This window comes from Syngnathus acus, chromosome 20 (assembly GCF_901709675.1).
Source record: "Syngnathus acus chromosome 20, fSynAcu1.2, whole genome shotgun sequence".
Lineage (NCBI taxonomy): Eukaryota > Metazoa > Chordata > Actinopteri > Syngnathiformes > Syngnathidae > Syngnathus > Syngnathus acus.
Window position 1 is genome coordinate 7,645,987 of NC_051104.1, and position 12,132 is coordinate 7,658,118.

The 12,132-nt window shown below is 43.4% G+C and overlaps 2 protein-coding genes across 3 annotated transcripts; both read left to right on the forward strand.

The window, feature by feature from the left end:
- The first annotated feature begins 795 nt into the window (after window positions 1-795).
- bloc1s5 (biogenesis of lysosomal organelles complex-1, subunit 5, muted) lies at window positions 796-2,871 on the forward strand. Its single transcript, XM_037279933.1, has 5 exons — window positions 796-1,097; window positions 1,372-1,454; window positions 1,632-1,761; window positions 1,896-1,954; window positions 2,061-2,871. Exons 1-5 carry the CDS (start codon window positions 1,079-1,081, stop codon window positions 2,232-2,234), a joined length of 465 nt encoding a protein of 154 aa, XP_037135828.1. The 5' UTR covers window positions 796-1,078; the 3' UTR covers window positions 2,235-2,871.
- A 4,763-nt stretch (window positions 2,872-7,634) lies between these two features.
- Window positions 7,635-11,935, forward strand: txndc5 (thioredoxin domain containing 5). Of its 2 annotated transcripts, none has more exons than XM_037279411.1 (10): window positions 7,635-8,051; window positions 8,570-8,722; window positions 8,956-9,061; window positions 9,145-9,244; window positions 9,640-9,755; window positions 9,856-9,942; window positions 10,015-10,237; window positions 10,363-10,447; window positions 10,554-10,683; window positions 10,883-11,935. In XM_037279411.1, exons 1-10 carry the CDS (start codon window positions 7,861-7,863, stop codon window positions 11,003-11,005), a joined length of 1,314 nt encoding a protein of 437 aa, XP_037135306.1. In that variant the 5' UTR covers window positions 7,635-7,860; the 3' UTR covers window positions 11,006-11,935. The 2 variants fall into 2 exon arrangements, with proteins under 2 accessions (XP_037135306.1, XP_037135307.1); XM_037279412.1 differs by having other exon boundaries at window positions 10,015-10,233; window positions 10,362-10,447.
- Window positions 11,936-12,132: the final 197 nt, after the last annotated feature.

Here is a 12,132-nt window from a genome sequence, read left to right on the forward strand (position 1 = left end):
AACTAATGGTCCATGTAAACAACTCTCCGAGTAAACAATGTGGACAGTAGGGCACTTGTGGTGCCTTAGTGATTTTTTCCTTGACTGAATGTGACAGTTTAATACATTTTGAGATGAGCAAGGTATAAACTCTTTGGCCCAAACAATGCCTCTTGTCACTCTGTATGTTGCTGATTTTGTTTTGCCACTACTACTCTCTTTATAAATTCATTTATGCACATATATTTACAATTTTACATACATTTCTAATGCAATAGCCAAGGGAGAATTTAGGACCAAATTATGGTCAAGAAGTTAAGAGAAAAAACATTGCTTTTTCTATCGTTCACCACTGTCATTCTTCTTGTAAAAAGATTGGATGGGTTTTAATGAGACGAGTTATATTACTAGGCCTATCATAAAGTAAATGTCTAAAGACAACATGAAAAGTATACATATATTGACAAATTCACCGTCAAGTATGTGAATGCATGTGAATATTTAAAAAAGAAATATACAATGTAAATATAAATGGAAAAATGCGTTTGTGTTTTCTCCACAGAGCAAGACTGACATCTGCTGGACAGATAGCCCACCTTCATTTTTTTTTCCCACCTCATTACTACATTGACATGCACAACTGAATAAATAAGCAAATACATCTTTCCAAAAGTATTATAGCTTGACTCTAATGATCTGTAAGCGACACTAAAACGTATGTATCATGAGTTCGTAAAACAGGAATGCACCAAGTCTAACGGAATAGCGCACCCCTGTCTCCGTGACTTGGTTCGATCCACATTGTTGAACTCGGAAGTAGTAGTATGTTTTGTTTACCACAGTCAGCTGACTTCTATTCCCATGACTGCAATCAACCAGAAACCTTCAGAGATTTGTTAGACGATGCAAAATTGAATATACATGACACATTCAGGCATACGCATACATTACGTTTGTTACAATTACGCTCCAGTTTGCTCGTAGCTTCCAGCTAATCATCTTGCTTGTGTTGGAAGCACTTTGAAGGTAGCACGTCGAGCTAGCTAGAGGAAATCAAAATGAGACTTCACCCCAGGAGAGCATCTGTTTATCTGTAAAAATGGACAAAATTATTAAAGGTGAGTGCTTAAGTCGTGCTTAATGCGTATGTATTATTTTTAAAAAATGGTATTATAATTTTTATAGTATATGAATTTGGAATGGGGTAGAATTAATTTAGTTGTTGGACCCCAGCTCCATTTTGTAAGATCTGTTTTGGCTCTTTTTATGTACATTTTAATGTGTATGATGGCTTCATTAAAAAAACTTTATGCAATGTATTCTTCGTGCTGTTTTTAATTGTGGCTTGATTGTACATATTATATGTAAATGTTTTCTTTGTTGCATCTGCAGATGTTGGTGATATCCAGTCTCGGCTGCTTGACCACAGGCCTGTTATTAATGCAGAGATCCGTTACTTTGTCAGAGAATTTGAGGTAGATGACACAAACACATTATGCTTGATTTGGTTTGATTCATGATAATTGCCATAACACTTACACACAGTATGTGGCCGACGCCAAATGGAATGAACCTTTTATGAAGCACCCTATACATTGTTGCTCAATCGTCCTTTTGTGCCAAAGCTTTTCATATTATTCCCACTTTCCCAGGAAAAAAGGGCTCACAGGGAGAGCCGACTACTGGAGCGCATGAGTAAAGTGGTGCAAGAAGCAAATGAGGAAGTGCTACCCTCAGATTTGGAAGGTGTGAAGCAGCGGCTCTCCAATATCATTGCTCGACGTAAGTATTGGCCCCCACAGTTCTGCTGGCGCAAAGATCAAAACTAGCTTGAAGAAGGAATTTCCACATGGATTCAGTTTGAATTGCAAATATAATGTCACATTTTGATGACCACTTTTGCTTGCTTGTCACAGTGAATGCTGCTAATCACATGGCCGAAAGAGTCCAGCAGAGGGAGCTAGAAACGCACCAGGTATAGAAATATGGCAACACGAGCACACTGCTTACTTTGCAAGGAACATCCTAAAACATCATTTTGATATCCTTTGATCATTTTGTTGATGCACATTTCCTTCCAGAGCGGTCAGCTGCAGGAAAACATAGGGCGTCTGAAAGATGAGTGGGCAGACTTTGTAAAAGAGCAGCAGCGACTGAAGGAAGAGGTGAGCCAAGAGCATGCCGAGGCTGTCAGACAGGTCAGCACTCGGTACAGTGAGAAGAAGGAGCTGGATCAGTTGCTGGCAGATGTTTAGTCATTGTGTGCCAGTATGGATACAAGTGTGTGGTTAGAAAAGCTACAAGAATTAGCTCATGTGCTGCTTTTCCCCCAAAATTCATCTTCAAAGTGTGATTCATATTGTACGTAAACATAGCAACAGAAAAAGCACAATGAGGAAAATGTCGGCAATATGTCACTTTGAAACATTTTGCCAGGTTCTAAGATTCCCTGCCTGGAAAACAGTGATGTATCGTTTTTATAAAGGAAAGCATCATCAATATCATCAATATGCCTAGCAGGTGTGTGTAAAGCACAGGTCAAGTGTTCAAGAAGTAAGTGCAAACAGAACTTTGGTTTCCAGAATAAATCACCAGCGCGCCCGTGTTTGGAACGTTTGACCTTTGTCTTCAAGTAAAGCCACTGTCTGCTTGAATGATCAGTAACAGCTGCTTGGCCACATCAAAAACAATGGCACATATCCACACTATTTGTACTGCTGCTTTCACCCAAGAACATCATCATGTGACACATGTTGTTCATCTGCTTCCAATTTCCTTCTAGGTCTAATGTTTCCATGTGCACATGAGAAGGATTACATGTGTACTTTTCAGTCATTGTCAATGTCAAATGAAACAACATTCAAGAAATAAAACAAAATGCCTAAAAGCTGACATTTTACATTCTTATTGAATCATTTTGTTCATTTACAATTTTATAAATCGAAGTGCATGAGTTTGTCAATAATTAGCACTCTCGCCACTAGAGGGCGGAATTACACTATTAATGTGTTTATTGAAAGGGCGGTGCGTTTGACCAGGGGTGCTTACACTTTTCATACCTGTTGTACTACTTGATTCTGGAAGTGGTCTTTAGAAGGTTTTTGTCACAGGAGATTTTGAGAGGAAAAAAATGTCTCAGGTACCTTTTTTTCTTTCCATTTGGTTCCCAGCGACTTCATCTCCTTAAGCTCTCATGCAAGGGCACACTTCATTTCCTCTGCTCGCATTCACCGGTGTCAAAGTAAGAGTCGAGATGGCGAGTGCCAAAGCAGAACGTGGTGGTCGCCATGTCATCAATCAGAGCCAGCAGATGTTTGCAGGAAAGGAAAAGGGCCGGCCGGGCCAGCACCAATTTGCCTTGACCATATTTAACGTGCATGAGTTCACGTGTGCACCTTCTCGTGTTAGTGACACGGCGCAGCTGTCCAACATGGAGACAGCTCATCATCGGCTAATAAGGAGCGACAAGACGGAAACATGGTCAGCCTCTGCCAGCGAGGCGCCTTTTCATCTGCCCTTGTTTATTTTTTGGTTTGGCTGCAAAGAAAGAAAAACAGAGCCTGTGAAAAGTCGGAGACCAGGGCAGGGCAGGGCCTCTTTTCAAGCCTGACGTGAGAATGCTCAACACTCATCAGGACTCAGCAGGATGTTGTCAGATTGAGAAATGTATTCCAGTACTTTATTCATGACAACCAAATATTAACACGCATCGAGTAGCTGTTGAACTTTCAGAAACATCAGCAAACCTCATCATTCTGTCCAATTAGAACCCACCAAATAAAAATGTTCCCAAGATCCCGACCATGCCATCTACGTTGAGGTGAAAGTAACCATTCCTTCGTCTTTACGGCTGCAATTATAGAACGCTAATAAAATGCCAGCACGGTGAAATTTGAATTCGAAGAAAGAAATAAAATCGGCACAAGCCCCCTACTCCCGTCGTCTGATTTCTCTGCGGCCGGAACACCTTTCACTCGGGTCCAGGGATGAGAAAAAGCAGGTCTTCGTCAAACAATTTAAGCGTGTTTTGCTGGAACAATGGGACTTGGGCTATTCATTCACTCTGGCTTTCCTGGTGACTTTTGAGAATTCCCAGCCTTTTTTTTCTTCTTCTTTCTATTGTGCTACAAGATGGGCCCCTGTGTTCCTCAATTACAGCGTGTCCAAACTGAAAATGCCAGCGAACAAAAGCACCGTGCTTCCAAGTTAATAACTCTGCACAACACCACCCCAGGGGGCCTTGATGCTTCCTAGGTGGATGCTAATGCAGGTGCTGAAATGAATTCTTGGGCTAAAGCGAATGTTCACCCCTAAATGGGAAAAGTGGTGCTCTCCAAGCTGCAGTAAAACTAATTAAGGGATTGATATTTTTCCAGGGGAACTCGCCAGGCGTACTGGACAGTCTCATCTTAGCCTGGGTGGCATATAAAAGCAATAATTGCCAAGAAATGGACCTCAAATGAAATGTGCCTCCCACTTTTTATTTTTGCCCAAGCTCACTTTCAAGAAACGGTGTCAAACTCAAGGCCCGGGGGCCAGATACAGCCCACCACATCATTTGATGTGGCCCGCCAAGACAAATTCTGCACCGACTTTATGCCATGACTAAAGTCACAAATTGTCGTCACTTTTTAAAAATAGAGGTATTGCTAACCATTTATCTTTTGAAACTATTTGAACAGTTGTCATTATGGCCCTCCGAGGGAAACTGCGACAAAAATGAATTTGACACCCCTGCTGAGTCGAAATTGACATTGCTGTTGCTGTATACTTGATATGTAAAAAAAAGGTAGCAGCTTCCCAGCACCTGCCGCCAAGTCAAAGTCATTACACGGCTTAATGGCTTGTGTGGACACACCTTGGCTCGCTCTCTGACTGCTTCTGCACATGCTCCGTCCGAGGTGCACACTGCACTCAGTCACCCGCACACTCGCTGTAAGACTTCCTACCAATCAGATCTGACATCGGCTTTTTTGCATGTGATCCTTCCGGTGGTTTTATTGGTCACTTGCTTTAGAATGGAGACACCTGTTGGAGATATAAACTCACGTTCATGAAACATGCACACACACAAAATTAGACATTAAACAGAAGCATTGCGTTGTTCACTTGTGTGTCTTCAAGCCAATGTCATTTGGGGGGGTTAAGAAATGCGTCTCAGAAAAAGAGCAAACATCTGTTTTGTAATTCCGCCACCTCTCGACTGCAACGCGGGCCAGACCTGAAGCAAATCTGGGCACCTTTAAGCATTTTCCATGAGAGTGAGCAGAAGCACCAATCAGCTGGTGACGGTCACGATCGGAATGGAGCAGGCTTGAGGGAAAAGGTAGTTGGATGGGAGGATGAGACCAGGAACAAGACCAACACAACCGGCAAACTAACATCACTTAGCAGACCGACCGACCGACAGACAGACAGACAGACAGACTGACCGACAGACAGACAGACAGACAGACTGACCGACAGGGATGGCAAACAGAAAATGACCGAAATAACCGGCAAAGGGCGTGACCCGCAGACAGGACTTAAATACACGCCAGGTAACGAGAGGCAGGTGACTGTGATTGAGAGTAGACACAGGAAGGGAGGGGCGAGCACACCGACAGAAACTATGACAATATGGACACGATCGGGGACGAGTCGTGACAGTGACAGCATCGTATGAACAAACATTGACGCAAGCAGGAATACTTTCTTTGCAAGTCTTACAAGCATATCAAAACGTGGAGTTATGCATCAGTACTTTTTGGATGAGCTACCTTACCCAATTTGGGTTACTTTTGCCTCATAGTTTGAAGCGTGTAGGCCTTGTACTATATCAAGACAAAAAAATAAAACGGTATGACATTTTTTCTTGAGATCATGACAACCAAATGCGAGCTGACTATAAATCCAATTCAATGATTCAGTGTGACTTTGTTTGATAAGCCAGCAAGTGAACATGTGTCTGTCTCTGTTTGCCCGACTTCATTCCTGTCCTAGTTTGGCAGGTATATCCTGATGACTTCCCCAGCAGGAAGTCAGTGGGCCTTTTCAAATGAACCTTATAATGAATGGCTCACATTCAGGTGACATGTTTTTATGTCTTCTTACATTCTGGGCTTTTTTTGTTCTTTTGGGGTACGTAGACCACCCAAGTCAGCAGATTTAGAATTGCAGACAACTTGATTCCAATCACGAATAACAGCAATGACTGTATTTCTTGTTTCAGTGCATTTTCAGTTGAAAGAACCTTGATAAGTGGCAGAATTCAGCTTTTGGTGTCAAAGGCAATCTCCAATGCTGTCCCTGTCACTCTGTCAAACCACGTCGCTTTATTTGTCTTTGCGGATGTGGAGCATTGGCACCAATTGCCGTCAACCCATTTGAGCCCACATCCACTCTGACCAACTTTGAACACATCCTTCCCTTCTGCTTTTCTTTCCTCCCTCTCCAAAATCCCATTGACACCCACGCTGGCACTTTGTGTCATTCTATCTCACACCTTACACCACCTCCACATTTTTTCTTTTCTTTCTTCATTCCAGTTTCCATCCTTTCATGTTTTGAGTGCAATGATGTGGGAGAAGCCTTTCCCATTGCTAGCGCAGGTGTCTACTGCTCTAGTGACTCATCTGAAAAGGACATTGGTTCCCCTCTGTTGGTCATATCATCATATCCTGTGTCCCGGATATGATATTGTCATGTGGACCGAATGGAAAATCATCTGGCTTTGGAGCGCAGTCATGGGAGGAGGATGCTGAGAGCTTTATTGGAAAGAATTGAAAGTACAGAGTGATTCCCCGCTGTTTTGACACACAAACCCAATGGACACTGTGCCTTTCTCACGCTTTGGGTTCATTCATCGATCATGGTGATCTCTTTATTCCTTCCTCTTATCAAGAAGACAATATACTGCACAAGAAAGTGTTGCTGCCGCAGCCATTCGAGAGGTTGATACGATAATGCAATAAAATATCGCAAGTCATGTACTTCCCTTGTTAGTTTTCACAGTTTGCCACCTGCCAGTTCATACAAAATGTCCACTGACTGCACACAATCTGGAAAATCATCAGACTGTCATCCAGCCCCCATGCTCCATTCATCTTCCCTCCTCTTATTAAAGTATGGCGGCGGCGGCAGCAGCAGGCCTGGCAAGGTGGCGTCCCATCAACAATGTGTAACCAAGAGACAGCCACAAGTATGTGGCCTCCACTTCACACAAATGTGAAAAGTGTCAGTAGCAATTTAGACACTTAATGACACGTTGAGATGTGTGCTCATGGGATCGCCATGGAAACAATAGAGTCCAGCTGCAAGAAGCAGACCACTTTTGGAGATAGCTCTCATTTTTCACCATCAATTAACAGGAATGTGTTTGACTTGAGAAACTATTGCAAAAGGAGAAAGTGGCAGGACGTGGGAGACATCAATCAGCCCGTGTCAAATCCAGTCCAAGATGCAGGAACTCAAACAAACGTCAGCTTATGCTTCACATCTGCACAGTTGACTCCATCGGGGCAGAAATATGATCAAATGGGAATCAGTCATAACACTCCAGATAAATGGAGTCCTTCTGTGTACTTTAATCAGAAGCCCTCCAAATGAATGTTTACCAAAACGTTCCTATTTTTGCGAAGGCTTTGGATGGTTGGTCACATTCATCTTGGCGTAACGTGATCCATCCACCCAGTTACTTGTAACCAGACGAGCAGGAAAAGCAGAGCAAACGCCTCCAGGCTTGCACAAATTGCGTGGATGGAGAACCTTCATAGGCGCGCGTGCACATCTGCATACTTTGAATCCGATTTGGAAAGCGCAGCGTGAACGCGCTTGCTCCATTGCAACCGGCGAAGCCGCAGCGACCGAGCGAGCGACCGAGCGGGCGGGCGCACACTCATCATGGCATCCGCAATGAATTGCACTCCATTTCTCCTAGTTTGTATTTATTCCTTCTTGTTTTCTTCTGTATTTTGCGATGAAAACGATACAAGCGATCCAGCAGTGGAGCACGCCAAGCACACGTACACGGTGGAAATGTTCAACGAGGCAGTTCCAACCGCACCGCACTTTGTCATGTTTTACGCCCCATGGTAAGTTGACCGTCTGTCTCGCTTCTTCTCATACGCGATGCCTTGCGAAAGCTACGCACTGACATTTAACAGTTAGCATGCTCGTTAGCATAGGCGCTTGGCTTTTGTTGCTCAGTTTGAGCTTCAAGCTAGTAGCACATTTAGCACAATTTGACGCTTTGAAGCTCGTTTAGTTTGCCAGAAACCATTGCATTCCTCGTTTGAGTCAATAGCTGAAGAGTTGGGGGGGGTTTTAGGGTACGTAAATGACGTAGCTTAATGTTGTGAGTCTTGCTCACTGAGCTGACGTGGCACAAGCAGACTACGTCTTGGTTGCCATCACCCATTCATCTGCAATTATTAGGCTCAGAGTATTGGGGGGAAAGTCATATTCCAATAATTAAGCAATATAAAACCAAATATAAGGAAAAAATGAGAACTTTGAATGAAATAAAGTTTTTGTCAGCAAAATGAAAACGGAATTCAAATATATCCCCAGAGCACACCAGTAATAACTGTGTACATTTTGTTATGTGCAGGTGTGGCCATTGTAAGAACCTGCAGCCAACGTGGAATGAATTGGCAGATAAGTACAACAACATGGATGACACTCCGGCCTACGTGGTAAAAGTCAACTGTGTCCAGGACACCAAGTTTTGCTCCAAAGACCACAACATAAGAGGCTATCCCTCGTACGTATTGCTCTCCATATCTCCTGTTGAATTCACATGGAGTTCTTGAAGTAAAATTCCTGGGATCAACTTCATCCTTGGATGTTGTATTCTTTATTTGGATTTGATATTCAGCATTGAATAGAACCTCCAAATTGAATAACCTTCAATTTGACGTACCTTTAGTCTTATTGAATGATTGATTTCACTGCATTTTAAAATGTTGACATCTAGCATGTTTGGGTTCTTCCTAGACTGGTCTTGTACAAGCCCGAACAGAAACCTATCAAGTACCAAGGACCGAGAACTCTAGAGCTTCTCGAGGAGTGGATGTTGAGTACGCTCGAGATGGACCCTGCTGTAAGTGATGCCACATCATGTCAAGTGGTTGTGTTCAAATGGGGCTCTTCATGGATGCCTCTCTCTTCTCCTGCTTCCTCCAGGAAGTAGAAACTGCACAGGGGCAACCTGGAGTTCCCCCAGAGCCCAAAGATGGCATGTACGAACTTGCCACCTCCAACTTTAAGGATCATGTTTCGAAAGGTGAGGACAACTTTTCTGTCAGCAGGTGAAATGAATTGTAAAACTTGCTGTTCAAGTTCCAACCAGCCAAAGCGGTCAATCTGGATCCTTGCCTTAATTGCCTTAACTGACGTTTTAGTGCACAAGTCAATACGCCTCCATGAAGTCTCTACTGTTTGGGTTCTCGAGCGAAAATAAATGAGCCCAGAGAGCAGGATATGACATAGGCATTTTTAAGCCTGTGTTTATTGCTCCTCCCTTCACATGTTGGCAGCGCAGTAAATATTGTGTCATGATTACATGAAGGCGTGTGTCAATCAAGCAGCTCGAACCTCAATATAGAAAAGAATTGATGATATTCACGCGACAGTTATTTCGGGTTGCCTGATGATCGGTTCTTTTTTCTTTTCTTTTAGGTTTTCATTTTGTCGAGTTCTACGCTCCATGGTGTGGCCACTGCAAAGCCTTGGCTCCTACCTGGGAACAGATGGCCTCCACCTTTGAGCATTCTGAGGAGGTCAAAATCGGAAAGGTGGGCCATTATAGAAAAGCGTCGTGATTTTCTTCACAATTGTTTTGAGTTATTTTGTTAGCGGGAATTGTAATGCAAATGTTCTCGGCTTGTTCTTCAGCTGGACTGCACACAACACCATGATATGTGTATAGCGTTCAAAGTGCGGGGATATCCCACACTGCTCTTCTTCAAGGGAGGTAAGAAGGTAGGTTTCCAACTCACCACAGAAGGTTTTTTCAATTTGAAGCTTATGGCTGACGTGTGCTTCCCACTGCAGATTGAGATCACACCTTTCAAGGGGAAGAGAGACTATGACACCCTCAAAAGCTTTGTGGACGAGATGGTGATCGCTGCAAAGGCCAAACTCGAAGAAGCTGATGAAGACAAGGAGGAGCCTGAGAATGATGAAGAAAAAAGAGACGTAGAGGAGACAAAAGAGGTCAAAGAAGAAGTCAAGGAGGAGGTAGAAGTCAAGGAAGAAGTGGCCGAGGAGGAGGTGAGTCTGAGGAGCATCTTGATGGGAAGAAAATGTTTCGACTGGAAATTGAGTGCAAAATTAGCTTTTGCTCTAATATCCCATACATGAGGCACAGGCCAATATCTCATTTCTATTTGCTTTGTTTGCAGTCCAACGTCCTCAAGCTGACAGAAGACAACTTTGACGAGACCATCGCCAAAGGATTGACTTTTGTCAAATTCTTTGCTCCATGGTAGGATATTTGATGCTCAAAGGGGCAGGCAGGCAGATAAAGAACGCCACGTGTTCAGTTTGCGCACGCCCCGCCCGTGGTTTCATCCGACGTTGGTCTTGTGCAGGTGCGGCCACTGTAAACATCTGGCTCCAGTGTGGGAGGATCTTTCCACTCAGGACTTTCCTGCTCAGACCAACGTCAAGATTGCCAAGGTGGATTGCACGGTGGAGCGCACGCTCTGCAATAAGTACTCTGTAAGTACGGATGAAGCAATTCAAGTGTCACATTTTTAAGACGTGATAAGGTGTATCTTGAATGCGGCTCTAAACTGCTGCAATGGCTATCAGGGTTTGTTTGCCTTTCTTAACGGAGCGGTTCATCTTTACCGAGGAAGCGCACAAATTCCCACCGCAAGGTTTTGATTTCCCGTTTGTTGCCACGGCCCCTCCTCAGGTGCAAGGTTACCCCACCTTGATAATGTTCAGCGCCGGGATGCAGGGCGCCGAGTACAACGGCCCGCGGGACCTGGAAAAGCTGCACGACTTTGTGAAGAAGCAGGTGAGGGATGAGCTGTAAGTGTCGGCGCCCGTCCCTCGGAGCAGCATTTGCGGCGGCGGCGGCAGCAGCAGCAAGCTGTGTCCTGCACCGGCCAAACCTTCCTCTCCTTTTCCTGTGTTGACACAACAATTCTGGGTGGTTAGGTACGTGAATGTAGTTCTCATTCTTGGGTCTTTGAAGCCACTTTTGGAAGTTTCTTATTTCCTGACATTGCCACGTTTCCTTCGTTTTTTTTTTTTTTTTTTTTAGTACTTGGGATCAGTTATTCAAGTGCAAGCCATTATTTGATGTTGAGTGTTACCTCTGAGCCACACCAGTGCTTTTGTGACTTAACTCTCAGGGACAAAGCTCAGTGAGCTCGGGAGCTCCTCACAGGAGTCTGACATAAAGACGTAACTACAAGTCAGCTCCTCCATGGTGCCCCATAAGATCCATTTTTTTAAACCAGAATCTAGTTTCTGCTCCTCCTGTTGAACCCGAATGGTACTAGAAGGCTTTATGGACCTGCATAGAATGACGAGCCACTAACGGTGTGGTTTTAAAATAGCCTTATTGTTTTTGTACTTGTCAAAGGAAGTGTTTTCTGTGGCCCAGTGGGGTCAAAGCACTGAATTAGTTCCTAAAAACATTGAATACTCCATCGATAAATAAAAGCACTCTTTTAGCTCCACATGCTGAAACCGTTTGAGAAACTGTGTGTGTGTGTGTGAGAATGAGATGTGGCGCACATGTTGCTCCTTGACACCACTTCATGTGACAATGTAAAAGCAGGTAACACACATAAAGCAGATTTTGCCAGTAAATCTTTATGGAAAGCACATGGTCTGAAGGAACTCCTTTTTTGTGTGTTATGCAGTCATGGCTTGTGCACTGCCCATGGATTTGTACAAAACTAGCCATGGCAAGTTGTAACATAAAATTTCATAATAAAAGAAATGTCAAAGTAAATTCTTGTTTCTCCGTGTGTCTCTCGTAAGGTGTCCTTTATTTTATTTTTTTTACTTTAAAAAAAAAAAAAAAAAGTGCAATAAATAAACGGAATGTACAACTATTTACACAACAGTCTAAACATGATCACAAATGTAAACAGCAGCTTACCAGAGGTATATTTTGTGTTTGATGATTGGCTAGGCACATAAGGTATT

Excerpts from the sequence above, each read along its gene's own strand:
- bloc1s5 (XM_037279933.1), top strand. Across the intron at positions 1,455-1,631 it reads ACTTTGTCAGAGAATTTGAG|GAAAAAAGGGCTCACAGGGA; the intron begins GTAGATGACACA and ends CCACTTTCCCAG. Across the intron at positions 1,762-1,895 it reads CTCCAATATCATTGCTCGAC|TGAATGCTGCTAATCACATG; the intron begins GTAAGTATTGGC and ends TGCTTGTCACAG.
- txndc5 (XM_037279411.1), top strand. The coding sequence starts at position 7,861 with ATGGCATCCGCAATGAATTGCACTCCATTTCTCCTAGTTTGTATTTAT. Across the intron at positions 8,723-8,955 it reads AACATAAGAGGCTATCCCTC|ACTGGTCTTGTACAAGCCCG; the intron begins GTACGTATTGCT and ends GGTTCTTCCTAG. Across the intron at positions 10,238-10,362 it reads AGTGGCCGAGGAGGAGGTGA|AGTCCAACGTCCTCAAGCTG; the intron begins GTCTGAGGAGCA and ends TGCTTTGTTTGC.